The sequence below is a fragment of the Cajanus cajan genome, chromosome 4 (genome assembly GCF_000230855.2).
Source record: "Cajanus cajan strain Asha chromosome 4, NIPB_CcT2T_4, whole genome shotgun sequence".
Taxonomy (NCBI): domain Eukaryota; kingdom Viridiplantae; phylum Streptophyta; class Magnoliopsida; order Fabales; family Fabaceae; genus Cajanus; species Cajanus cajan.
In genome coordinates this window covers 63,192,139-63,219,590 of record NC_138520.1, presented here as the reverse complement: position 1 = coordinate 63,219,590, position 27,452 = coordinate 63,192,139, and the positions used below count along the sequence as shown (strand labels likewise).

The window sequence follows — 27,452 nt, the reverse complement described above, 5'->3', positions numbered from 1 at the left end:
TCTTCTCTGGAGCACATCTATGAAGGGTCAGTGGCGTTCACGGGTGTGATTGGGAATCACGGCCGTGATTTTCTCTGGTGAATCACGGGCGTGATTTAGAATCACGGCCGTGATTTTCCCTGTAGCTCAGCATTTCCTCTTTAATTCTTAAATCTTGATCCTGCTCAGAGAAAACACAACACATACCAAGAAAAGCATAAAATAGGAAAATGATATAAAAATTTATTAAAAACATGAAAGATATGCATGATTATGCTATGAATTCTTGTGAATTAAAGTGCTAAAATACGAGTAAAATACACAACATCAATAGGTATTTTTCTTCCCTTTTCTTGTGGCTTTTCTTTGGTGGTCTGCCATGAACTTTTTCAATGCAAAAATACTTTTCTCTTTTTGGACCACTAGGATAGCGTTGCCCAATTGCATTGGCACATGGTTCTAAATGACTTTAAACTGGTTAAAAACCAGTTTACCCCAACAGATTTGAATATAGCGTTGGTATGCAAAGGGCATATGACAATATATTTAAATGTTATTAATATATAGAAGATGAATTCCATTCCAACACCTTTGTCTTTCCATATTCTAATATATTTATGTTATAAATATACAGAACATGAATTCTATCCCAGCAAGTCGTCAATGGATGTATGATAGAATGTATATGGGGAGAAGAGGTTTAAAGGAATCTTTTGTACACGGGGTTGAAGAGTTTATAAGAATAGCTTGTCAACAACAAAGCTATATTAATGAAGGGAAACTTAGATGTCCATGTGCTAAATGTCAGTCCACAAAGATTGATGGTGTTCATACAGTGAAGGTTCACCTTTTCAAGTATGGGTTCATGCCAAACTACTACATTTGGACTGATCATGGTGAAGAGATGGAAAATGTTGACAATAATCTCATAGGTGCTTCCAGTATTGGTATAAATGCGACCGAAACTGAAACCTCTAACTCAATGCATCATATGATGTGTGATGCTCTTAGGCAACATGGGGCATTTGACATACTAGAAAATAATAACGTGGAAGAGCCTCCGAATGAAGAAGCACAAAGATTTTACAATCTTTTATCTGAGGCAAATTGTCCATTGTATGAGGGATCATCAGAGTCTAAGTTATCAATGTGTGTAAGACTTTTAGCATGCAAGTCTAATTGGAATGTTCCCGATGAATGCGTCGATTTTATAACAAAAATGTTGTTGGATGTGACTCCTGTGAATAGATGTTTGCCCAAAAATTACTATGACGCTAAAAGATTAGTGTCAAAATTGGGACTGAGTGCTAGAAGGATAGATTGTTGCGTACAAGGCTGCATGTTGTTTTATGACAATGATTATGGGAAAAATGATGGTGCATTATTGCAGTGCAAGTTTTGTCATATGCCAAGATATCGTGATCGCAACACTGGATCAAGCACAAAAAAACTAGTTCCAGTGAAGACGATGTTTTATTTGCCAATAATTCCAAGGTTACAACGTCTGTTTGCATCAATGCAAACAGCTGGGCATATGTGTTGGCATTATCAAAATAGAAGTACCTCTGGTGTTTTACGTCATCCCTCAGATGGTGAAGCCTGGAAGCACTTTGATCGAGTGTATCCAGATTTTGCAGCCGATCCTCGCAATGTACGACTTGGTTTATGCTCAGATGGGTTTAATCCATACATTCAATCAACAACTCCACCTTATTCTTGTTGGCCGGTAATTGTAACCCCATACAATCTTCCACCTGAAATGTGCATGACAAAACCATTTATGTTTTTAACTTGTCTTATACCAGGTCCACGAAATCCAAAGGCAGCTATTGATGTGTATCTAGAACCATTGATTGACGATCTTAAAAAGTTGTGGATTGGTGTCCAAACCTATGACATTTCAAAGAAGCAAAATTTTATGATGAAGGCAACATTAATGTGGACTATTAATGACTTCCCTGCATATGGCATGTTGTCTGGTTGGGGAACTCAAGGTAAATTGGCATGTCCACATTGCATGGAGCATTCTAAAGCCTTTACATTAGAGAATGGCGGTAAAAATTGTTGGTTTGACTCACACCGAAGGTTTTTACCCACCAATCATGCATTCAGGAAGAACAGAAAAGCGTTTATAAAAGGCAAGGTTGAAACTGATGCACCACCACCTACATTGACACCCAATCAAGTTTGGCAAAGAGTTAGGGATTTACCTTTAGTAACAGAAAATCCTAGCTTGCCTAGGTTACAAGGATACGGGGAGTCACATAATTGGAGGAAAAGAAGTATATTTTGGGATCTTCCTTATTGGAAAGATAATATTTTGAGACACAATCTTGATGTGATGCACATTGAGAAGAATTTCTTTGATAACATATTGAACACTGTTATGAATGTCAGTGGTAAAACGAAAGACAATGAGAAGGCACGGATGGACCTAGCTTTGTATTGTAGTCGACCTGACTTGGAAATGAAATTGCAATTGAATGGGAAAATGTTAAAGCCAAAAGCAAATTACACTTTACCTATGGAGGAATCAAAGATACTTTGTCGCTGGATAAAAGAACTCCGTGTTCCAGATGGTTATTCATCCAACTTGGCAAGATGTGCTGATGTCGAAAAGGGAAGGATGCATGGCATGAAAAGCCATGACTGCCATGTTTTCATGGAGTGTTTACTTCCTATTGCATTCAGTTCATTGCCAGTGCATGCTTTAAATCCACTAACTGAAATAAGTCATTTCTTCAAAGACTTGTGCTCTACCACATTGAAGGTTGAGGATTTGGATAGGATGGAACTAAACATTCCAATTATTCTTTGCAAATTGGAAAGAGTATTCCCCCCTGCATTCTTTGATTCAATGGAACATCTACCTATTCACCTTGCATATGAAGCACGACTTGGTGGTCCAGTTCAATATAGGTGGATGTATCCATTTGAAAGGTACTACAATTATCATACTATTGTGTATAACTAGTATTGTTCAATGTTTATGAACCCTAACCTATTCATATAATTTTATAGATTTATGGGAGATTCTAAACGATCAGTGAAAAATAAGGCGAGGGTTGAAGGATCGATATGTGCATCTTACATACACCGCGAAACAACTCATTTTTGTTCTCATTATTTCCACAACTCCACGTTGTCATCGCAAAGTTGTAGAAATGAATTGGAAACTGAAAGTGATAGGTGTCCATCATCGTTGTCCATATTTAATCAACCAGCTCGTCATTCTGGGAAGCAAAAATCTCATTGGTTAAGCCAGCAACAATGGAAGTCAGCCCATGTTCATGTTTTGATCAATTGTACAGAAGTTAAGCCATATCTTGAGTCAGTATTTTCCAACAATTGATTTTGTAATATAGTAAATCAAACTTTCTTTTTGAACTGACCACCTCATTCATATTTTTTGATAGTTCATTCCTACAATTAGAACAAATAAGTGAATCAACAGCTCCTTCTCGTATACATGATGATTTCCCCAAGTGGTTTAAGGATCATGTACGTAGCACAAAATTTATTTTACTTTAACATTACTTATTTAAAACATAACAAATACTTTGTTGAATATTGTAGGTTTACAATGAACCTATAAGCGTCAGAAACCAACACTTGAGAGAATTATCACTTGGTCCGTTCATTGAGGTTAAAGAATGGCACACTCTATATGTGAATGGCTATAAATTTCATAACCATGAATGGAGTCAAGGTAAAAAGACAATAAATAGTGGAGTTTATGTCAAAGGGCTTACTGAAGGAGGTGATGATGACTTCTATGGGGTCATCCAACACATATATGAACTAGAGTACAATAGTTCAAGTTCTCCCAAGAAAGTCATGTTATTTTATTGTGACTGGTATGATCCATCACGAAGAGGTACAAGAGTAGATCCCAAATATAATGTTGTCAATATTCGCATGGATAGAAGATATGTGGCATATGATCCATTTATTATTGCTCATAATGTAAGGCAAGTTTATTATGTCTCATATCCAACATCACGAATAGATAAACGCGGTTGGTGTGTGCCAATTAAAACAAAGCCTAGAGGTCGTATAGAATGTCATGTGGAGGACGATGTACCGTACCAAGTAGACCAAGTGTCACATGTCAATGAAGTCATAGAAGTAGAACCTATTTTAGGCTTCCAAGATTCACAAATTCTTGTTGAAGAAGAAGATGAACCATCCGAGATACAACCTGTTCATTTGGAAGAACATATTCAACAAGGGGAATTTGAAGACAATGATTTGGAGCAAAATTATGATGATGAAGAAGGAGAATTTGAAGACTATGATTCCGAAGAGGACAATGAAGAAATGGAGATGGATAATGAGAATTCTGATTCGTCTGACTAGGATTATATCTATTATAGAAATTGTGAGTAGGCAAATATCATGTTCAATTGTAACATCAATGTTTAATTAATATTTATATAAAACAAATATATATTGTTTCTCGTAGTAATCACTTGATATTTGCATTGTTTTAATTGCTACATAGTATTTAATTATAATGTTTTAAAAACCATTAGGTAACATAATCATGTTTAATTCTATGTTGTGAAATGTTTAAATATTGAATGACCACAATTTGTTAAATTATTTTTTTTGCAGATAATGGCATCAGGAGGTGCTGATAAGTTTCCCCAATGTCCTTCACTTGGTGGCAACAAAGGAAAAAAGGGGAAAAAACCAAGGTATGTTCTTAGACTACCTAAACAAACAACCCAGCCACTTGTAGGTTTAGAGCCCATAACTCCTCAAACTGAAATCCATGCACCCATGCCTCACCAAACAGAAGTTGCTACGAGCACACCTCCCCAAACCCAAAATGCTAGAACCATACCTCCTAACACCCAAATTGCTACACCCCCATTACCCCAAACCCAAAATGTTGAACCCACATGCTCCCAAAAACAAAATCAGTTACCTTCTTCTAGAGCTTCACATTGTGAACCTAGTAGCAATGCATCACCAATGTCAGTACCCTCCAGACTTTTTGAAATTCCTACTGGAGATGAAGAGCAACTGTCCAACAATGATACATCACCATTCAACAATGAAGATCCACCAGTTGGGTCTGTTCTTCCAATGATTGAGCCTTGTAATGATGGGTAAAATTTATAATTTTTGCTTTCTAAATCCTATTTTTTCTTTCCCAGCATTGAACTGATTTAATTTTTTTTCCTCAATAATTAGGTTTTATCCAAGCAGGGTAGCATCTAAGGCAATCACATTGACTATTAAGCAACAATTTGTTGAGCCATGGATGACTTGGGGTGCAATGATGGAAGAACAAAAAGATATCTTCTTTCAGCGTTTTAAGGTACATAATTTGTTTATTATCATTCTATTCTAAAGGGATTACGTTAAATGCACTAAGTTTATAGTCATGAATAATTTAATTGCTTCATTATTCTGTTAATGCAGAAAAAAGTTTCATGGAGAGCTGAACATGAAGAGAAGATAAAAAAAATATTTCACACAAAAGCATCTCATAGGCTTTCTGAAATGTTCAAGAAAGCTTGTCAAATAAACAAGAAGCCTGATTGGATGTTTGATACAGTTTGGCAGAGTTTGATTGCCCAGTGGATGGCCCCTGAATTTAAAACAAAGAGTATCCAAGCTCAAAAAAATAGAGCATCTGAGAAAGGTGGAAGTCTGCACACAGGTGGCTCCATCACCCATCACGAGCATGCTATGCGGATGGTAATTACATTAAAATAATATATTTTATTTAATATAATTTTAGAAATATGATGATTAACTATTTATACAATTATAGTCACAAGAGTTGGGTCGCCTTCCACATGTTGATAAGTTGTTCCACCAAACTCATGTACGGAAGCTTACGGGTGATTTTGTTGACCAAAGATCTAAGCGAACATATGTGAGTTATTTTTTTCGTATTATTGCTTTATTCTTTTCAATTTTAATCATCTTTCATAAATGTCACTTCTAAACATCTTTATTTGTGAAATAGGATCAATTTGAGACTATATTTAATCAAGCTAGGTCTGAGGCTGCATCTTGTACGGGAGGTTCTGAAACGTCTTCTATGGACCCAGTTCAGGAAGAAAGACTCCGCAATAAGAGTTGGATTGCTGCTGCTGGTGGGGTTACAGACAAAAGCAGACTTTATGGGGTTGGAAAAGTCGTTTCTCCATTGACATTGGTGGATACCTTCACAAATATATCTTCTGCTCGTGCTACTGAAGATTCAGACAAAATTATTCAATTGGAAGAGCAAGTCCGTAAGTCTAGGGAGGAGGCTCGTCAATCTAGGGAGGAGGCTCGTCAATCTAGGGAACAAAATGAACGCTTGCAACGCCAGTTTCAATCACTGTTCAATGCTGTTCTACCTCTCCTACCTTCTGATACACAGCATATTTTGCAACAACAAGTGGATAACCAATTTCATGACAACCATGATGACCAACAACCACCACCTACTGGACACTATGGAGATGACTATTAGTTAGATGTTTTTTTTAGATTATGGATCCACAACTATTTAAATTTTTTATTATGTATAATTTTATGCAAAAATAGTCTTATTTTACACTATGACATGGAAACTAATTATGCATAATTGCTATGGGTATTTTAGATTTTAAAGATGTTTGATTTCATATTGTGGTTATAAGATATTTAAAGAAACCTGATAAGTGATTTTATTAATATTTCTGACCAGGTAAAACTATTTATAAAGATTGGTGTGGAAAGGTAAACAAAATAATTCATGCAATGTTGAAATCAGTTACCTACGGAAATTTCCGTAGGTAAGTTACCTACGGAAATTTCCGTAGGTAACTTACCTACGAAAATTTCCGTAGGTAACTTATTTACGGAAATTTCCGTAGGTAATTTATCTACGGAAATTTCCGTAGATAAGTTACCTACGGAAATTTCCGTAGGTAACTTATCTACGGAAATTTCCGTAGATAATTGCATCCGTAGATATATTCCGTAGATAAATTCTGTATCCGTAGATAAAATCCGTAGATAACGTTATCTACGGAAAAATTTCCGTAGATAATGTTATCTACGACCTTATTATCTACGGATTTTTTTCCGTAGATAATTCGTAGATAATTATCAGTTATCTACGGATTTTCATCATTATCTACGGATTTTTTCCGTAGATAATGCTGATTTTTCTTGTAGTGAACCGGAGCAGGTAGGGGCGGAGATGCATCTGATCTTTCAGCAGTCCCCAGCCGTCAATATCATGTCCCCGCGTCTCAGCATCTAGAAGAATAGCTAGGCTTTTATGAACCGGGTTCATAAGGTAAATGTTTTCATTTCTGAAAAAGGAGAATCTAGAAGATTGTTATTACAAAATTCGAATAGATTTATTACTTGATAAGTTATATAGCTAGTAGCACATTTTGGTCTGTGGCATACGTAATTATTTGACTAATTAAAAAATAAAGATAGTGTATTGCTCCTTTGATATTTATTATTAAATAAATTCTATTACTGGCAATGAGGAGGATTGACTACTCTTTGATTTGCTCATTATTATATTGATTTTGGTTAATTTAATTTACAATAATTTTTTCGTTAGTTGTTATTGCATGATATTTTGATATTATGTTTAAATGTTATTTGTAGTTTTGTTATGTAATTTGTTATATGTTTGAACTTACAAGTTAGCTTGAAACATATGTGTGTTTTTTACTTGTTTGAAACTCATATTTAGAACTTGTTTTATTTGCTTAAAACTCATGAATGACATTATAAAATTATGTTAAAATGTGTTTGTAATTTTTTTAGAGTTTCTTTTAAGGTATGATGTAATTTTTTTTTTAAATTTATAGGTATGAAATATGTATAACAAATATTTTTTTAATTTTTTTTAATAGAAACCGGGTCATGCGGTTTAATAAATGACCCACCGGTCTAACCATTGAGTCATTGACCCAGTACTCTTACCGGTTCAATGACTTCAATTTTTAAAACACTGGTTACATAAACTAGTCCAATCCTATGCAATAAAAGATACATAAACATAGGCACACAAAAAGTAAAAAGTAAAAAGTGATGTAAGAGAGGGTGAGGGGTCCCTGGGTGTGGTAGCCATAAACCTCGATCGTAAGCCTTATCCAGAAGGTGCTTGAAGAGAAGGTGATATAGATACCAAATTAGAATCATAAATCTTTCAGACCCACCACCCTCTTCCACCTCAACTGCTAGCCATACCTTCTTCACCTTCATATTCACTAAGGATTATACACCTTTTGCTCTTTGCTTTCACCCTTTATTCCTTTTCTTCTTCTACATATATATATATATATATATATATATATATATATATATATATATATATATATATATATATATATATATATATATATATATATACAACTATTAATTCCATTTCCATTGCCTTCTCATAATAACAATAATGCTTTTACTTTGGTCTACTTTCTAAAAATAAAGTATGCATATCAGTGTTATCTTTTTCTTTTTAAGTGGGGATTAAAGAAATCTCAATCATAATAAGAAGACATTATTATAATGAATCGTGACGCAGCACACGATTAATAATAGTAACGCTGTCATGGTATCATTAATTAGCATGCATGGCACTAGCACATCCTACGGATATGCTTTTATTTAATTTTTCTTTATACAAATACTAACCCTGGACTCACTACCTATATAATACTCAAACTAAAATATAAATTAGTCAAAGTTTACACGTACGGATGTCCGGCCATTTCTCTCTCCTTATCTTTAACAATAATATTTTAACTAAATTCATATTTTAGTCCTAAGAAAATAAGAAATAGGTCAAGAGCTTACACAAAAAAAAATATCATCTTTAAATAAATACTAACCGATCCAAACATTTCTTAATTCATCTGTGTTAATCTTAAATTGAGAGAAATTGATACTCTTCTAATGTACCGTATTCTCCTTCATCTACGTGTATAAATTTATAGGATACTTCCTTATGTTACCGCTTGCCAACTGTTACTCACTTTTCTATCATTTTTTGAGTGGCCATATTTGGTGATCAGTTCTATCATACTATGATTTCACCATATTTGATGGACAACATAAATCCATGTTTATTATTATTTCATCAATACCAACAAAAAAAGAGATAGGAGCAAGGATTTTGTCCGTTGTACACTACGTCACCTAATTTACATCGAAAACAAGAAAACCCGACGTTATAAAAATGTGGTGGTAGTTTTGTAAATATAGAGAGACTAATTTACGTCAGACAGAGGGGGCTCCGACGTAAATTAGACAATCTACGTCGGAGGAATCTTGTAGCCGACGTAGATTGGCTAATTTACGTCGGACCCCGCTTGTCCGACGTAAATTTCCCACTAAAATGTCCAACGTTTCATTTCTCATTCACGCGCGTCCCATTGTTTATGAAAACTATTACTTCTTCTCTTATTCTCTAAGTCTCTAAGTTCCTTTGTTTCCGCATGGCACGTTTCTAAGTCTCTAAGAGCCTGCACATTACACGTTTGAGGTTAGTTTCTTCTCTACTCAATTTTTTTTATTTATTTATTGTTATTTGTTCATCTAGAACGGGTCGTTCTGCTTGAATTTTTTTGTTTGTTAATTGTTGATATGGAACGGCCCGTTCTGGTTTCAGTACGGCCGTTCCAAATGCATTAAAGAAGGACTTTTTTAGGCATTCACCTTTAATTTACCATCGTATTAGTAGAAATATTTATGGATTTTATCCAAAATTACTATCGATTTTTTAGGGTTGTAGTTTAGGTTAGAAAAATTATGAATAACTGAGTCAATAGTTAATTTGTATTAATATATAGATAATGAATCGAAGTTGGATGAATGCAAGTCGCATTAGTCAAAAGTACAGAAATGGAGTTAAAGAGTTCTTGGAATATGCAAGAGAAAATGGGAAAACCATCAAAGGGGCATATTATTGTCCATGTTTTCGTTGTTTGAATCAGATACGTCAAGAAGTTGGGGAAATACGTGATCACTTGTTTATATATGGTATTGTGAAGAGTTATACAGTATGGACATGGCACGGATAAATATTAGACATTCCTACAGTGTCAACAACTGAAAATTTTGAAGGGATGGACGATAACTTATAAGAGATGATACGTGTTGTTGGTGAAGAAAATTTTGAAAGAGCACATGTGTATGATACCTTAAAGTCTGATTTTGAGCAACCATTGTACCCAGGATGCAGTACGTTTACAATATTATCAGCAACTTTAAGATTGTTTAGTTTAAAAGCAAGAAATGACTAGACTGATAAAAGTTTCACAAAATTGTTGGAGTTGTTGTAGGAGATGCTTCTAGAAGATAACATGTTACCTAATCGCAACTATGAGGCAAGAAAGATACTATGTCCAATGGGTTTGGAGTATAAGAAGATACACGTGTGCGCTAATGATTGCGTATTGTATACAAATGATTTTGCTACATTGAAAGTGTGTCCGACATGTGGATAGTCACAATTCAAAAAGACAACTGATGGAAGTAGTGGTGAGGAAGAAATACAGGGTCCCACTGCTAAGGTCTTATGGTATTTGCCAATAATACCTAAGTTTAAAAGATTGTTTGCCATTAAAGAGGATGCAGAAAACCTCACATGGCATGAAAATGGTAGAAAATGTGACAATTTTCTTCGACATCCAGCTGATTCTCCGCAATAGAAGAGGATTGATGAAACATTTCCAGCAAAGTCAAGAAACTTGAGAATTGGTCTAGCTACAGATGGCATGAATCCTTATGGGAACTTAAGTAGTAAACATAGTTCATGGCCAGTTTTGTTGGTCATTTACAATTTACCTCCTTGGCTATGCATGAAGAGAAAATATATTATGTTGTCTATGATGATATCAGGACCCTAACAACCAGGAAATGACATAGATGTGTATCTTAGTCCATTGATTGATGACTTTAAAATGTTGTGGGAGACAGGAGTGGAGGTCTTTGATGCATATCGTGAAGAAATATTTACCATGCGTGCAATGTTATTTTGCACAATAAATGATTTTCCAGCATATGGTAACTTGAGTGGGTATAGTGTGAAGGGTAATTATGCATGTCCTATATGTGAAGAAAACACAAGTTATACCCAATTGAAACATGGGCAAAAGACTGCGTACACTAGGCATCGTAAGTTTCTTGTTCGTAGTCATCCATACCGTAGATTGAAGAAAGCATTCAATAGATGTCAGGAGGATGAAATTGCCTCGACACCGTGCAATGGTGAAGAAGTATATCAGCGGGTGAAGAACATTAACATTGTGTTCGAAAAGACGCAAAAGAAGTCAACTTAGAGAAATATCTGGAAGAAACGATCAATATTCTTTAATCTTCCTTATTGGTGCAAGCTAGATGTTAGACACTGCATAGATGTGATGCATGTGGAGAAAAATGTTTGTGATATTGTAATTGGGACATTTCTAAACATCAAAGGAAAGACTAAAGATAGAGTGAAAGCACGACAAGATTTGGTGGATATGGGTATACGTTCTGAGTTACATCCTCAGTCTATTGGAAGATGCACTTACTTGCCTCTAGCTTGTCATACTCTATCAAAAAAAAGAAAAAAAAAAGCTTTTGTGACTGCTTACATAGTGTGAAAGTTCCACAAGGGTACTCCTCAAATGTTAAGAGTCTGGTGTCTATGCAAGATTTGAAGTTAATTGGTTTAAAGTCTCACGATTGTCATGTCTTAATACAACAATTTTGCCTGTGCCTATTCGTAACATTTTACCATCTTCTGTTAGAGTTGCTATTACTTGATTGTGTTTAATCTTCAATTCCATTTGCAACAAAGTAATTGACCTTGTAAAGTTAGATGAGTTAGAAAATGAAGCAACCACAATCTTGTGTCAATTGGAAATGTTTTTTCCACCTTCATTTTTTTATATCATGGTGCATTTGATAGTTCATTTGGTTAGGGAGATTCGATTGTGTGGCCCGGTTTATCTTAGATGGATGTACCCTGTTGAGAGATACATGAAGATCTTAAAAGGATATGTCAAGAATCAATACCGCCCAGAAGCCTCTATTGTGGAGAGGTACATTGCAGAAGAAGCCATTGAGTTTTGTTCAGGGTACATGTCGAAATCAGAACCAATAGGAATTCCCAAGACTCGACATGATGGAAAACAATTTGGTAAGGGTACTCGAAGTTTAAAGATTAGAACTGTAAGTCGAACAGAAGTTGACCAAGCACATTTGTACATATTGAACAACACTGATGAAGTAATTTCTTACATATCTGAACACATAGATCAAATCAAGATAACACACCCCCGAATGAATGAGAAATGGGTATTGAATGAACATAACAAGAGTTTCTTAGCTTGGTTTAAGAAAAAGGTTTATGGTGAGGTTAATGTTTCTGATACACTTTTGAGACTCGATCGTGGGCCTAACAACGATGTCATTACATTTGGTGGGTATGACATTAACAAATATTGTTTCTATACAAAGATAGAAGATGACAAAAGTAGAGTACAAAATAGTGGGGTTACAATTCAGGTTGAGGCTATGCACTTTGCTAGTTCTAAAGATAAAAATCTCATTACAGCATCCATGAGTTATTTCGGAGTCATACAAGACATATGGGAAATTGATTATGTTACGTTTAGAGTGCCTGTGTTCAAGTGTAAATGGGTTGATGGCAATACGGGTGTGCGGATAGATGATTTATGATTTACTTTGGTTGATTTGAATAAGGTCGATTATAAGGATGAACATTTTATTATGGCATATCAAGCAAGACAAATTTTTTATGTCAGGGATCCATGTAATGAGAAATGGTCATTGGTCCTCGAAGGAAGAACCATGCATGGAACTCACGAAGATGAGTCTCTAGATATGCATGAGACACCGTATTTCTCAAGCAGATCATTTGGTCCTATTACGGACAATGAAGTGGAAGAAATACATGCTATTCGAAGTGATCATGATGAAGGAATATGGGAAAACATTCCAAATTAATAGGTTTCTGTTTATGTATTAATTGTTTTTTTATTAGTTGTTTTATTGCTATATTGTTATTATCTTTTTTACTTTATTTGTCTATTCAGTTAATTCATTGTTTTAATAATGAGAGTTTAATTTTTTCAGGATTATGGAGGATTCGAGGTCTAGCAGTGGAAGGAGGGAAGGTAGATCTGTCACCCGATTGTCTGGGTTGACAGTTGGATGCATTGCCAAGGAGAGGACATCAGTTGAGGTGGATCCTTATTCTGGCAAGGCATCATGCCCAAATGCTGCCAAGTTTAAGAGCTATTTGGGAGTCCTAGCTTGACGGCATGTTTCTATATATTATCATTCCATCATGGGATGACGTTCAGGAGGCTGACAAGAACCTCATGTGGCAGGATATTCAGGTATATATTTTCACATCCCTTCAATATTATATAACTTAAATACATTATTTATTATTTGTTATTTTCATAGCAAAATTTTGACATTCCCAACACTGAGGTCATGAGGAGGAAGATGTTATCTGCCCTTGCCACTAGGTGGAGAGACTTCAAGACTTTCTTGACACTGGAGTATGTATTTGGAGAGCGACAAAATGAGACTCCCTGTCTAAAGTACCAGATCACTGATGAAGAGTGGATGCAATTTCGTGCCACTCGATTGGACCCTTCTTGGCAGGTTAGTTATTGATAACTCTTACATTGACACAAATACTTAAGGTATATTTTAATTAATCTCATTTTATTTTTTGTATTATTGCAGGCCAAAAAAATAGTTGTCTAAGAAAGACAGAGCAAGAATGATGCACCTCATCTATTGTCAAGAGGGGGATATGAATTAAAAAAAATGATGAAGGCTAGGGTAGAGGCAGCAGGGGTTGAGTCTGCTGACCGTGTGGAGTCACCTCCCCGCCATGAGATGTGGATAGCAGCCTGAACAAAATTAGATGGGTAAATGGCTTCTAAGTCTGCAAAGGTCATTTTTGATAAAATAGTAAGTAAAAATATACAAACTAAGACTCTTCATTTCAACTCATTTAATTCATAAGTATAGTTTAGGGTATACTTATTGTTAATATGTTGCAGGAGGGTTTAGTTGAGCAGACCACCCAGGGCTCATTTGTTTCCCATGGTCGAGATGATATCCTCACAATGGCCATATGAAGGCCAGGGCACGCAGGCCGTGTGCATGGTGTTGGTGGCTCTTGGAGCCATCGAGATTTCTTTGGTGCACGATCATCGAGGAGCACTGTTGACTATTGTAGTCAAGAGGCTATGCAAAGAATGGAGATGCAGTTTGAAGAGAAATTGAAGAACATTCGAGAAGAGTTTGAACAGAAGTTTGAACTTTTGGCTCGTTCTCAGCAACAGACTGTAGTTGCTCATGATGGTGTTCAAGTCAGCACTAAAGGGAGTTGTGCTGCTCTAGATCCCTTAGCAGAACAGACTCACATTGATGTACCAAGCCAGTGTGAGTTATATGTTGATGATGACCCCCCACGGTTAGTGGCTATTGGCCGAGTATTTGAGGGTGACTCAACCATCCATAGTGTCCCTCTACAGACAGACTGGACACGGGTTGTGGTTGACCAAGTTCAAGATAGTGCTGCTCCGGTGCCTTTTCCAAATACAGAGGTTCAACTAGTGGGGCAGGCAACCGACACATTCTTAGCTTGGCCAAAATGTTTGGTCATGCCGCTTTCAGCACAGACAAAGGTAATACTATTATTACTCTTTTATATTCTTATAATTATATTATTATTTAACTAATTTTGATTATTTCTTTAGGATTTTATCAATCGTGGTAAGGAGGTCATGAGAGAACCTCATGTTGATCATGCTAATATCGCAGAAGCTGAGGATGATCCCATATCTAGGCTTCTAACCATATTACCACGATTAAAGAAGAAACCAATTCAATTGTAGTGGGACATTAGAGTTTTTGGAGTTGATAGCTCTAATGTTCCACTATACATATCCCTGCCTGATACATTAGAGATTGTTGGGGGAAACTCCATGTTAAATATATCTATCATACAGTTGTGGGTCATGTAAGTCATATTTTCTTTTATGAGTCTAAATTTACAATAATTACATTTAACTTATAATAATTATTTGTGTTAGGTACATGGACAAATTGAGTGTGGAGCAAGCACAAGCACAAGTATATAGATTTATTGAGCCTCAATCCATCTAAAAATCAGGAAACACTTAGGTCTAGATCCAGCAATATATGCAAACATGGATGAGTGACTCAGGAAGAGATATATACATGGCTCCATACATTGACGAGTTAGTTTTTTAATTGGTTTTTTAATCATGGTAATTTTATAACTAATTTGTTTGTCATACAATGTAGGTCCCATTGGCAATTAATGGTAATCACTCCTAAGGAATACACCGTGGTGTGGTTTTGTTCACTACATCGAAAACCAAGCCACGAAATTAAATGTCAATTACAAGGGCAACTAAAATTTTTCATTATGTTTTAAAACTGTAATTATATATATTGACTAACATCTGTTTTTATTTCAATTAATTAGAATCGTGTCTAGAGCTAATATTTTAAGTGGAAGAAGCCGATCATCAAAGACATTGCACTTCATATACCCTAAGGTTAGCAAATTAATTAATATAGGCAATAATATTTAAATTTATTGACTTTGGAAATAATAGTTATTTGTTTCTCATTTTAGTGTAATAAGCAACAAGACTCGTTTAAATGTGGCTATTACATCATGTATTGGATGAAAGCCATAGTTTCTGCGGGTATTACTGATTCTTGGGAGCAGGTAACTCATATCAAAATTTATTTAAGTATATTTACCTTTACGATAATTAACATTGCATACTAATGACACTTAAATTAATGTTTCAGGACTTTCAAGATTCATCTCCATTGCCCGAAGATGAAATCATCAAGATAAGAGAACAATGGGCAACTTTTTTTCTTCAAAGTATATAATAGTTAGATTTCTAAGTTTAGTTAGTTAGATATTATGTTTCTACTTTGATAACATTGACAAACATATGTTTTATAGCTTTTTTTAGGATAATAGGATTTACATTGTCATAATTTATGCTTTTTAAGATTTATATATTATTTTCTTTTTATCATTTAATTTTGAAATATAATTTGAATTTCTATTCTGGACTGCCTGGTTTAGGTTTTATATTCTGGATTATATATATATGTAGGTTTTGGGTATATCAAAAAACAACAAACATTTAAAAAAAATGCCAGAATTTACGTCGGACTACACCATAGTCGACGTAAATTTACGTCAGACCTAACACTGGCGTACCTATATTTACGTTAGACATGGTGTAGTCCGACGTAAATTCTTGCGTCTTTTTCCCTTTTAAAGCCCCTTTTTACGTTAGGCAGAGGAAATCTCAAACGTAAATTTATGTCATCTGTGACAGGCGACATAATATTAATGTCGGGGCCTTTTCAGACATAAAAGACTTAAAATATCTGACGCTAAAGACCCTTATGTACTAGTGGTACATGCTTGAGAATCTTAAATTGCATGTCACAATTTTCTTCTGTGGTATGTTCAATAAATTTTTGTTGTGATTTTTCAGTCTCTTTTTCTTTTATTGAAAACTAACACGAATCAGCATTTTCTTGTCAGGTATGTGGCAACGGAGTTGGCAACTGACATAGCCATTAATGTTGGAAATGTAAAATTTTATATGCACAAGGTAAGATTCAATCAGAGTTGAGGTGATGTAGTAATCTGATATATAGCTCACATGCATATGAACCACAAATTTATGTTAATTAGGGCATCTCTTGATCCCTTTATTAGTAAAAAAAAGTTTGTAATTCAATTATGCCATTATGGATAATGATCTTCATATGTCCCGTCAATACTTAGGGGAGTGTGGGGTCCAATGTTGTTTTAAATTGGTCTAATGGGTTCTTTCCTCTTAAACATCATGGACATATTTATTCTTAAATATATAACGAAGACTAGTTTAGGTAGGGTATGTATTGAACAGTTTGCCAAAAACTCTTAAATCATATTTTCATAACCACCCTATGTGCACCTGAATGGAGAGATTGATAAGATGTGAATTAAGAAGTTATTTCCATATGGGGAAAGTGCCCAGTGGAATAAATTTATTCTTTGGAGAAAACCTTTGTATAATGCCTGAAATAGAATGCTCAATCCATACAAAAATTGGGGAATAAGAAAGAGAAGGTTATAAATTATATAAATGATACGATAAAGAACTCCTAGAAGTAAATTTACTTGGCTCCTTACATTGATCAATAAGTACATGTTTCTTATTGCATTTAATTTATGTAATTTATATATATTGTTTAATTAATTTTGGCTTAATGTAGAAATCATTGGCAGTTGTTGGTTCTTTATCTTATGAGTAATGTTGTTGTATAGTTTTGTTCTTTGCATCATAAGCCCACTATACATGTCAAACATTTAGTTAAAAGGTAAACTTTAATTTGTAATACGTTTTTTACTTTTATGCTCTTTATTATAAAATTTTAATCATGTAACTCACGTTCATTTTATTTTCTTTAGTGTTATGGTTGTGTATAATGTGGTATATCTACTCACTGTCAAAGAACTTAGAATGGATTTACCCCATGGTAACTAAGTGGTTCGTAATTAAAGTCAATGTACCTAACAAATTCTTTTATTACCTTAATTAAACAAAACTATTTATACTACTTTATTTGGTGTTTGTTTTAGAGTTATAAACAACAAGGACATTATGAATGTGGATACTATGTCATGAATTGGATGTCAGAAATAATTGAAGGGGGAGTAACAAATGGTTGGAGTGAGGTACACTTAAAAATATTGTTAATTTCTTTTAATGCTTTTTATGATGTAACTAATATATGATGTATATATGTTGGAGCTTTTTGAAGATGCTACACCATTGGGGGAAACCAAATTGGAAGACATTCGGATTCATTGGGGAATTTGTTTTTAGAAAAATTTAGAAATAGATCATGTTGAAAGGTCTAGTATTACATGTAAAATTTAGAAATAAGTGAATGTGGTTTCAGTATTAGGCTGCCCAGTGCGTGTCTAATGCAGTGTGACCTAATTTTTTTGAGCTTCTATTCTCCTTGTAAGAGAAAAACTCTTCTTTATGGATACTAGATTAGCTTCTCTTGGTTTCCAAGTATATTTTTTCTTTAGTATTATATATATTATATAATGATGTAATTGAGCCATTTATAATGATAACGATCCCAAATTGGTCTCTATTGATTTCTCTTACATTGGATAATTGAATTAGTTTTTGCAGGTTATTTATAATTGAATCAGTTTTATTTTAAAAATTAATCTGATTAAAAAAATACAATCTAATGTGGTTCTATCTAGGTGATTGTTGATAGGTTGACAGAGTGTGCGCACTTTCTTCCTGTCAAGAGGTGGTCCTTGGAGAGACTTGCACAGTTATATATCAGAGAGATAGTACGGTTGCATGGAGTTCCTTCTAGTATTATCTCTAATAGAGATCCAAGGTTTACTTTCAGGTTTTGGTAGACTTTGCATTATGTTTTGGGGACGAGGTTGAGGTTGAGCTCCGTTTATCATCCACAGACAGATGGTTAGTCAGAGAGGACAATTCAGTCATTGGAGGATCTCTTGAGAGTTTGTGTGTTGGATCATCTGGGTAGTTGGGAGGAGGTGTCGCCATTGGTAGAGTTTACCTACAATAACAATTATCACTTGAGTATTGGCATGACGCCTTTTGAGGCTTTGTATGGCGGAGGTGTAGGACTCCATTATGTTGGTATCATGAAGGTGAGTCAGTAGTGGTTGGTCTAGAGTTAGTTCTTTAGACTACTGAGATGGTGAGATAAATTCAGGAAAGGTTGAGGGCTACCCAGAGTCGACAAAAGTCCTAGCCGATAGGAGGAGGAGACCTCTAGAGTTTGAAGAGGGAGAGCATGTGTTTCACGTTTCACAGTTGGGGAACTACATTAGAGACCCGAGTCAAGTGGTAGAGATGGATGAGGTGCAAGTTAGAGAAAACTTGACCTATGAGAAGAGACTAGTAGCTGTGGTTAATCACAAGTTGAAGAAGCTTCGAGGCAAATCCATCAGCTTGGTGAGGATTGTTTGGGATGCAGCTACTGGTGAGGTTACCTAGGAGGTGGAGAGTCAGTTCAAGGAACAGTATCCATTCCTCTTTTCAGGTAGACCTATTTTCGGGGACGAAAATTCCTGTTTGTTGGGGAGTATTGTAACGTAGTTAAAAAAAATTAGTAGCCAGAACGGACCATTCCCAAATTGGAACGGACCGTTCTAGAAGGAGAACAGGCCGTTTCGGATGGAGAACAGGCCGTTCCAGAGGGAGAACGGGCCGTTCCGGATGAGTCCCAGAACGGGCCGTTCCGAATGGAAATTTTGAACATGATTGAGGGGGTGCAAAACTGGCCGTTCCGGTATCGGTACAGGCCGTTCTGGCCACTCCGGAAAGTCTATAAATAGGGGTTGGGGGCCTTCAGGAGAACGTGAGTTTTTAGAGAGAAGTTTTAGAGAGAAGGTCTCTGGGTCTGTGAGCTCCTTTCTCTCCCAAATTTCTTTATATGAATCCTTTTCTCCTCTAGACCACTAATGCCTTCTGTCATTTCTTGAAATTCAGATTAGAAAGCTTGCTTTGGAAGGATTGAAGTTCCGGGTTGAGCTTTGGAAGGAAATTCTATTTTGTCACAGTTGTTGGCTATTCTGAGCCAATCTTCAGGTGAGGGAAGCTAGAGTGTAGATTGATTTAGTTGTTGGGTGTGGATTGAATAGTTGCTGGCTTAAGTTGTTAATATGTTGTGTGTTGATAATATGTTATACGTTGAAAAAACTAAGTTGTTTCTATGTTGTTTATATAAGTTAACATTATAGATAAATTTTAAATATGTATATTTTTGAAGTTGTTTATAAAGTTGTTAAGTGTATTAAGTTGATATTGTAATGATTATAGTTGTTTAATAAAGTTGTTTGAATGTTGTAAGTCGTCTATTGTTGTTAAGATGTCTATTGCAGATAAACTATGTTGTTCATGTTGAATGTTGATTTAGATGATGAGTTGAAAAGTTGTATCTTGTTTAAGTTGTTAAGTTGATTAAGTTGTAATGATGAGTTGTTGATCACTAAGACTAGGGGAGATGTTTTCAAAGTTGCTCATCCCATTGTGTGGATTGAGATAGTTGTGGTGCTCTAAGAGCCCAATTTGTTGGAAAACCCTCCTTAAGAAGTTGTCCCTTGGAGTGGATGTTGTATTGTTCTCCTCTAGGACTCAGTTGATCCCGTGTGTGGGCAAGGTCGAGGCACACGTGTACAAAGCGACCACGATATAGGGGCTAGGCCGATCTATACCGATTACAAGCGGCCAGATGTTGAGATACATAGTACTAAGGTGATAAGTTAAAAGTTATTTTAAAGTTGAAAGTTGTTTTAAAGTTGAATTCCTTAGTACTGTGTGGACGACATGGAAATAGTCGATCCATGTCATGGTTGAATGACCAATTTGAGTAAGGTATCTAGTTAGGGATGTAGTCTTTGACTAGGTACTGGAGGGTGTGTGGTACTTGGAGGACAGTGGGTGGGCTAACTCCACATGAGGATTGGCGAAGTTAGCCAAGGTTGTGGTAGGCTCATACCCAAACCCTTCTGTCTTGACAGTAGTACTGGACCTCTGAGTCTAAGTGGCACACCTGAGAAATCAACTATTGTTGTCTATACCTGGTTCTCTTCGGAGTTCCTAAAGCTGTTCTATACCTGACCTGGTTGAGATAGGTCAAATGCTGGATTCAATAGGGTTTATGCCACCTAGACTACTCAACTTCAGTTGTTGGAGATCTCCCAGTTGTATATGCGTGACGACGTATTAAATATTAAGTTGTATATTATTGTTGTTGTTGTTGTATTAAAGTTGCTTCTAAGTTGTATTAATGAGTTGGATTTTTATGTTGAATTGTATGGTCATTTGTGACGATGATTGTTATGCATTTATTGCATGATTATTAATATGATGAAGTGTGGTGTTTGACTTCATGATTAGTTGGATGATGTGTTGTATAGATTTTATTCTGTACTTGTATGATTGATTTTGAACTCTAGCTTACCCTTCTGTTTCCATGTGGTGGAACTGCGATGATCATACTTGGTATGGGAGCAGGTCAGGGCTAGCTTGGAGTTGAGGTGATCGCTGCGAGACGGGGAGTTTTGATCCTCGTGTTAGAGTTACCACCTTGGGTAGCAGTTTTGTGGTTGACCGGCACTAGGAGATAGTAGTTTGGATAACTGTATAAATACCTAATACTTAAAAACTTAATGATTCTTTAGGTAACCGATGTAGATATGTTCATTAAAATCGATGTAGATATGACAAAATAACTTACTTAGAATACAATCCTTCTAGTAGTGTGACCTTCTGGGAAGTTTCCTAGAAACTGTGTAAGTAAGGACAAAACATGCTAAAAAGTAAAGTATTGTGAAATAGAATCATTGATAAGAATAGCAACAAAATTTGAGATGTTTATAAAATTTAATAAAATTAAAAATAAATATTTAGTGACTGATCTAGAGGCAGTTAGTGCGTTGGGTGCTGTAAGGGTCACAATTCTAATTTTGCGACAATTTGTGCAACGGTTCTAGTAACCGTCGCAAAATTCACTCATGACGGACATTTCTGTGACAGTTAGTGAATTGTCGCAATGATGTCTTTGCAGCAATTCTAACCCTCACAATATAAGTCATATAACTGTCGCAAAATCGTCATTTTCTTGTAGTAAGTAGTCTACCTGATGAATCACGAACCGCCCCTCCACAAGCTCCAATTCCATCATTTGACACGACTCCATCCCCATTCAATTTAATGTGACCTGTAGGCGGAATCCTACAATGAGCATCTTGGCGACCACATAGAGGATCATGCAACATTGTAGAATCAATAATTTTCATCCTATAATATATGATATAAGCAATAGTACACGTAGAATAACTAAAATTCAAAGATGTCTCCGAAAAACACTTAACCTCCTTCAAACCAATGTTGATGACCCTATGCTCCAAGTCCAAAATCCCCACTTTTGACTTATTGAAATATGAAACAGCAGAAATGGATGAAATTGGAGTCACAACCAAGTCATCCGTCACCATGTACATAGCTGCTCCTTTGGCAAATCCACAAGAACTCGATTTTCCATCAGAGGACTTAGGATTAACAACATCTAACGGCGCATTCATTTCCCCATTTTGAAGAATGGGCTTTGGGAAAGTAACAAGAGCACGATTTTGTCTCTTATCTTTTTCATAGGAATTGCAATAATACACAGGCAAGGAATTGGTAATATCTGGTCGTTAAGGTTGAATTGTGGCGTACACGGAGGATTCACTAGTTGTTTTTTGAGCCCTTGTGACCTTAAATATCTTTCTGAACACAATTCTGCAACGCTCTTATATAATTTATCTAAGCAACTCAAAGATGTGAAACCCTTAAGAATGTGCAAAACCCCTCCCAAAGGTAAGGTCAGAAAACTTAAAAGAAAGTCAGTAAAATCTTCCTTTGCTTCAGCAAACAGAATCTTGCTATATGATTTTCTTACCAACACTTTTACAACCATCTTCCTACTCTCATTTAAAGCCACTTCTCCAATCTCAAACTGAGATTGATCTTTTTTGTTAAAATAAAGAAATTGTTTCTTGGTTATTAAGTCAGTTAAAGGGGTTTTTGAAAGCAATGAAAACTTTAGCAAATCAAGTACCTGCACAAACAAAGTCGAACAAATGAATGAGTGCGTGAAAAGAACTAGTCAATAGGAAAGATGACATTGAGACACAAACTGAAAATAAATAAATAAAATACCTCCTAAGCGCTGATTTCTACATTCTTTTCCTCAATAGACTCCATGTCTTTGACTCTAATCTTCTAAGAATTAGGAATCACCCGAAGGTATTCACAAATTAAAAAAGAAGCAGTTTCCTTCACAAAACTATTTTCCAAACTCACTTTTTCTGGCAAAATCTCTCTGTTCATTTGTTTTCCACAATGGCATTTTTGGTTCCTGAAAGTGCTCAAAAGGCTCCCACTTTCCTTTCTAATACAACCCCAATTTTCACAAATATAGTACTTCATTGGTTTAGTGTCGTCAATGTTCAGTTTCAGATTTTGGCAATAAGATACTCCATCGATTTTCTTGGTTGCAACAGCATTTCCTTGCACGTGGGTGTCCATAGATGCTTTTTGTCCAAATGTGACACACTTTCATACAACGAGCTTATATGCCGCCAACTTTCACAGGTTCTAAATTGGACTCCTTAGGCACGAGTCTTACAATAGTCCCTAATGGCAATGTTAAGTAACTCAATAACACATCCACAAAATCCTTCCCACCCTCAGCATACATAACTTTATTTGTTTCCTTGTCCACCAAAACTCTCAGCGGAATTGTGTGAACTTGTGTGTCTGATCGAGTTGCATTTGCAGCCATTGCAGACCACCGATAGTAGTCGCAGAATATCTATGATAAAATCTATACTTACTTTAAGGCACAGTATACGTGGTACCAGTAAAGGATGATGTTGATTGCTGATTGATTTATTTGTTCCAGTTCCTACACGACCTTATAGTGATCATTCGCTTTTGGCTACGCTGAACGATGCTGTAGTTATTAACAGGCCTGAGCACGGGCCGGGTTCGGACGGATTCGGGTTGAAAATATTAAACCTAATCCAAACCGATCAAAAAAAAAAAACTCATTTTCGACTGTGAACAGCATTTCGGGTTCGTCGGGTTCAGATTTTCGGGTCTCGGGTTAATTGGATCGGGTTAGTCAGATTTAAAAAAAAAAAAAAAAAAACAGCCTTGCTTTCGTAACAAGCTTCAGTTGGAGGGCGCGACCTACTTCAACCACAAATCTCCATCGCCAAGCACAATCTAGAGATCCTCAAGCTGGTGAAGAAGGAGGACTTGGCAGCGAAAACCAGCGCTAACAAGCTTCCTGGGGTCATCAAGAAGTGCCTGAGGACGTGCTTCAGCAAGCTGGTTTCAAAGGAGGATCATCAAGAAGTGAAGGAGATGCCTCCGGAGCCAAACTGGTACCAAGGGAAGTGGAGAAGGGCGAGGCACAATGGAACCATTGCAGTTTCAGGACCTTTGTATACATGAAGAGAGGGTTTCGCCTGTTGCGCTTAGGGTATTTAGGTTTTCTCTCACTGTGCTACCTTTTAAAAGGGTCGGTCGGGTATGGATACCCACGGGTTCAAATTTTTTAATCCGAACCCGACCGACAAAACCCATTATAAACCGACTTTAATAACCCGAAAAATTGAAAAAACCGCGAAAAACCGTCCGAATTAAAAAACTGACCTGCGGACTCTTCGGATTCGGTCGGACCAAAATTTTCTGCTCAGCCCTAGTTATTAATTAGCAAATAGTCTTTACATAATTTCGTTTACTGCTACACGATACACAGTCCATTACGATTAAACAATATTTTTTTTTATTTTCACTTCCCAATAAATTTGTCAAAATATAAAATAAATTTTTTTTATAAAGATAAATACATATCATAATTGTTCTCTACGAATTTTCATAGTTTGAAAACATTGAATGATTTGCTCATTTTCAATACTATCAAAAATCTCTCTTTTTATAAGTAACTAAACAATCATTCAACCATTCATCTCCCATACAATTTCGAATCCGATTCTTGATGATATTCATAGCAGAAAAAACTCTTTCAACTAATGTAGTTGCCACGAGTAGTATCAAGGCTAGCTCTAAAAACAAATACATCAATGGATATACAACATATTTTCTTGTCTCCACAAGCTTAATCCCTTCTAATTTTGAAAAAGCACCATCAAAACATACATCTATGAAATAATTTTGAAGTTGGTTATCTAATGTAATATAAAATAATAATTTTAAATACATTAACCTCAAAGATCACTTTAAATGTATATTTTAGTTATTCAAACAAGAAGTAAAGATGGAAGAAGTTCATTTTTTTTTCAATTTCACTCTACTACACTTTAAAATATGTTAGAAATAGAGGGGAACCTCAAAATATGAAAAGAATTGGAAAAAGTAAAAATAAAATAGAAAAAAGATATAAAATATCCAAAAAGAGGTTAATAACTTATGATTTTGTAAGTGTTCGTGATGAAGACACATCAATTTTGTAAGTGTTCATGATGGAGATGTGTCATTGATGGAGACATGTCCAATTTGTGTGTACATGATCTATTAGAGTGTTTAAGGTACATCCACGATGTGCCTACTCCTAAAAAGTGTCAAACCTAAGGACACGACAATCTCATGCCATGTCCGTGTAACATAGCTTAAGACTATAGATATACAAATACTATAACATGTATTATACTACAAGTACACAAAAAAAATCAACTAAATGAATAGGTTCAATATAAATACAGTAATCCAACAATGTAAGTTATACATCCTAAGTTATCGGTCAAACAACTATATTGTTTATACAAATCTATTGTCACATGGTAGTCAACAAAATATCCTCCAGCTCCTATGCCACAGGGAGGCCTACACAACAACTTTCCAGCCCTATTCCTACCCTACTCTCATATCACGTATGATCATCGTAGTTCACACTACATGGAAACACGTAAAGGTAAGGTAGAGTAAAAAAGAACAATGTTAATTCATCATGGAAACAACACAACATACAACATAGTGTACAAAAAATACAACTCTAAATCAATACAACATCACAAATCACCTTTGTTCAACATAGCATATGAACAACACAGTCAACTCAACACATCATATACTCAACATAACAACTATATGTGTCATCATGCATTTTAACTAGGAAATCTTCTTACAACATAGGGTAAGTAGTTTAAGTGGCTTGATCCTATTAAACTGATAATACCGAGTGATCATTTTGGGTTTGCTAGATCAACAAAAAATTGGATATAAATCCACAACACAACAACTTAGTTTCTTTGGATGTCACCACTTAAACAAGGAAGTATAGTACTAATGTCAGGATATAACAATTGGATACGAGTCTGCCACGACATTAGCTAACTTAACCAAACCTCCTATAGGATTAGCCCATTAATTACCCTCTAAATTCTATAACCCTTCGATACTCGATTAGGAACTAAGTTCACGACTTTTTTTCTTTACTCAATTAGTCACTTATAATCAATATAACTTGACTTGACCCCTATATTATACACGTGTGCCTCGACCTTACCCACACACTGTAACAACAAAGTCTTAGAGAACAACACAGCATCCACTTCAAGGGTTAACTTCCCAAGAAATATTTTTCAATAGATTGGGCTCTTAAAGCACCACAACACAATATGCATATAATGGGATATGCAACTTTCGAAAACATCTCCTCTAGTTCCAAATGGTCAATATAGCAGCTCATTATATTTTCAATACAAAAACAAAATCAACACACAACTTTACAACTCACACCTTAATCATCACAACTTATTTTCAACTTTTTATCAACATGCATCTCAACAATACACCATACTTTCAACATAATTACACGGTCAATGCATAACTTGGTCAACACACAACTTAATTACAACTCATATATATGTCTCAACAAACAACTAACAACAAAATCACCATAATTTTGTCATCTATACAACCCATTCACCATATTATCATAAATAACTTGAGTCAGCAAGAAATCAACACTTCATCAACCCAATCATCATGTTTTTCTTCAACAACTCATGCCCGATGCTACTCACCTTGCACCGAGCATCATCCAGGAAAAGAGTTCTTTGCCTCACCCACACCTAGCACTACACAACCCACACTCGACGTGGCTAAAGCAAAGGCCCTTGGGATCTCACGACAAGTCCTATATTAGGCAGAGAGTCTCAACCTAAGTCTCACCCGACATCACTACCTCGACACCTAGTGAAATCCAAACATAGAGCTTTAGCTTGGCCATGCAAGACGCCACACAATCTTAGGCCCAATTTCACCAAATCAAAGCTCTCAAAGCATCCACGCCTAGTGTCGTTCAATAATGCTCAGCGTAGTTCCAATTCGAGATGAGTTTTTTTCCTCACACCTGGTGCTACCAACCATGCGCCTAGTGTGATTGAGATAAAGAGCCTCAAGTTAGAACAATGTTTGACACCTTGAAGGCGCCCCCAACACAACATTAGAATTCTACATATGCAAAACCTGATTTTGAGCCAAATCCTGCAATCTAGTAGAAATCCAATACATGCAATAAAAGATAATGTCTCTACTCAACTTAAATAACTCAAATCTTGCACAATAATCAACATGTAACAACCACATAAGCAAATCATCATATCTCCCCCTCCATGCAACTCAACCTCAACCCTTACACATCTTTCCACCAATTTCATCAATTCATTCATTTTAATTAAAAAAAACAACATTCAACACCAAAATCATCCAACAAATCCATCACACAACACAGAAAACAAAAATCTAACATCCCTTACCTTGATGGCTCAAAGTTAATAT

At 35.7% G+C, this 27,452-nt stretch overlaps 4 protein-coding genes and 1 long non-coding RNA gene across 5 annotated transcripts; 4 read left to right on the top strand and 1 right to left on the bottom strand.

Moving 5' to 3' along the window:
* Positions 1–616: 616 nt before the first annotated feature.
* Positions 617–4,338, top strand: LOC109793787 (uncharacterized). Its single transcript, XM_083073702.1, has 4 exons — positions 617–2,919; positions 3,001–3,309; positions 3,396–3,480; positions 3,556–4,338. The coding sequence occupies exons 1-4, from the start codon at positions 617–619 to the stop codon at positions 4,336–4,338; spliced, it is 3,480 nt and encodes a 1,159-aa protein (XP_082929828.1).
* On the top strand, positions 2,462–6,771 carry LOC145956905 (uncharacterized). The gene is made up of 2 exons (XM_083072773.1): positions 2,462–5,872; positions 5,966–6,771. The coding sequence occupies exon 2, from the start codon at positions 6,041–6,043 to the stop codon at positions 6,458–6,460; it is 420 nt and encodes a 139-aa protein (XP_082928899.1). The 5' UTR covers positions 2,462–5,872; positions 5,966–6,040; the 3' UTR covers positions 6,461–6,771.
* A 7,457-nt stretch (positions 6,772–14,228) lies between these two features.
* Positions 14,229–16,670, top strand: LOC145957444 (uncharacterized). The gene is made up of 2 exons (XM_083073701.1): positions 14,229–14,660; positions 14,733–16,670. The coding sequence occupies exons 1-2, from the start codon at positions 14,229–14,231 to the stop codon at positions 14,868–14,870; spliced, it is 570 nt and encodes a 189-aa protein (XP_082929827.1). The 3' UTR covers positions 14,871–16,670.
* An 860-nt stretch (positions 16,671–17,530) lies between these two features.
* On the top strand, positions 17,531–19,685 carry LOC114915510 (uncharacterized). Its single transcript, XR_003803560.2, has 3 exons — positions 17,531–17,565; positions 17,669–17,764; positions 17,841–19,685. It is a non-coding gene; the product is annotated as an uncharacterized LOC114915510 (long non-coding RNA).
* Positions 19,686–21,709: 2,024 nt separating this feature from the next.
* Positions 21,710–22,844, bottom strand: LOC145957443 (uncharacterized). Its single transcript, XM_083073700.1, has 3 exons — positions 22,821–22,844; positions 22,428–22,698; positions 21,710–22,239 (listed from the first exon to the last, which is right to left on the bottom strand). The coding sequence occupies exons 1-3, from the start codon at positions 22,842–22,844 to the stop codon at positions 21,710–21,712; spliced, it is 825 nt and encodes a 274-aa protein (XP_082929826.1).
* Positions 22,845–27,452: the final 4,608 nt, after the last annotated feature.

Bases quoted from the DNA above. Each gene is read 5' to 3' on its own strand.
- LOC109793787 (XM_083073702.1), top strand. From the start codon at position 617: ATGAATTCTATCCCAGCAAGTCGTCAATGGATGTATGATAGAATGTAT. The intron at 3,310-3,395 runs GTCAGTATTTTC...ATTTTTTGATAG, and splicing joins GAAGTTAAGCCATATCTTGA to TTCATTCCTACAATTAGAAC. The intron at 3,481-3,555 runs GTACGTAGCACA...TGAATATTGTAG, and splicing joins CCAAGTGGTTTAAGGATCAT to GTTTACAATGAACCTATAAG.
- LOC145956905 (XM_083072773.1), top strand. From the start codon at position 6,041: ATGGACCCAGTTCAGGAAGAAAGACTCCGCAATAAGAGTTGGATTGCT.
- LOC145957444 (XM_083073701.1), top strand. From the start codon at position 14,229: ATGGAGATGCAGTTTGAAGAGAAATTGAAGAACATTCGAGAAGAGTTT. The intron at 14,661-14,732 runs GTAATACTATTA...TTATTTCTTTAG, and splicing joins CGCTTTCAGCACAGACAAAG to GATTTTATCAATCGTGGTAA.
- LOC145957443 (XM_083073700.1), bottom strand. From the start codon at position 22,844: ATGGAGTCTATTGAGGAAAAGAAT. The intron at 22,699-22,820 runs GTAGAAATCAGC...TTGTTTGTGCAG, and splicing joins AGTCTATTGAGGAAAAGAAT to GTACTTGATTTGCTAAAGTT. The intron at 22,240-22,427 runs GTTTCACATCTT...CCTATGAAAAAG, and splicing joins GGTTTTGCACATTCTTAAGG to ATAAGAGACAAAATCGTGCT.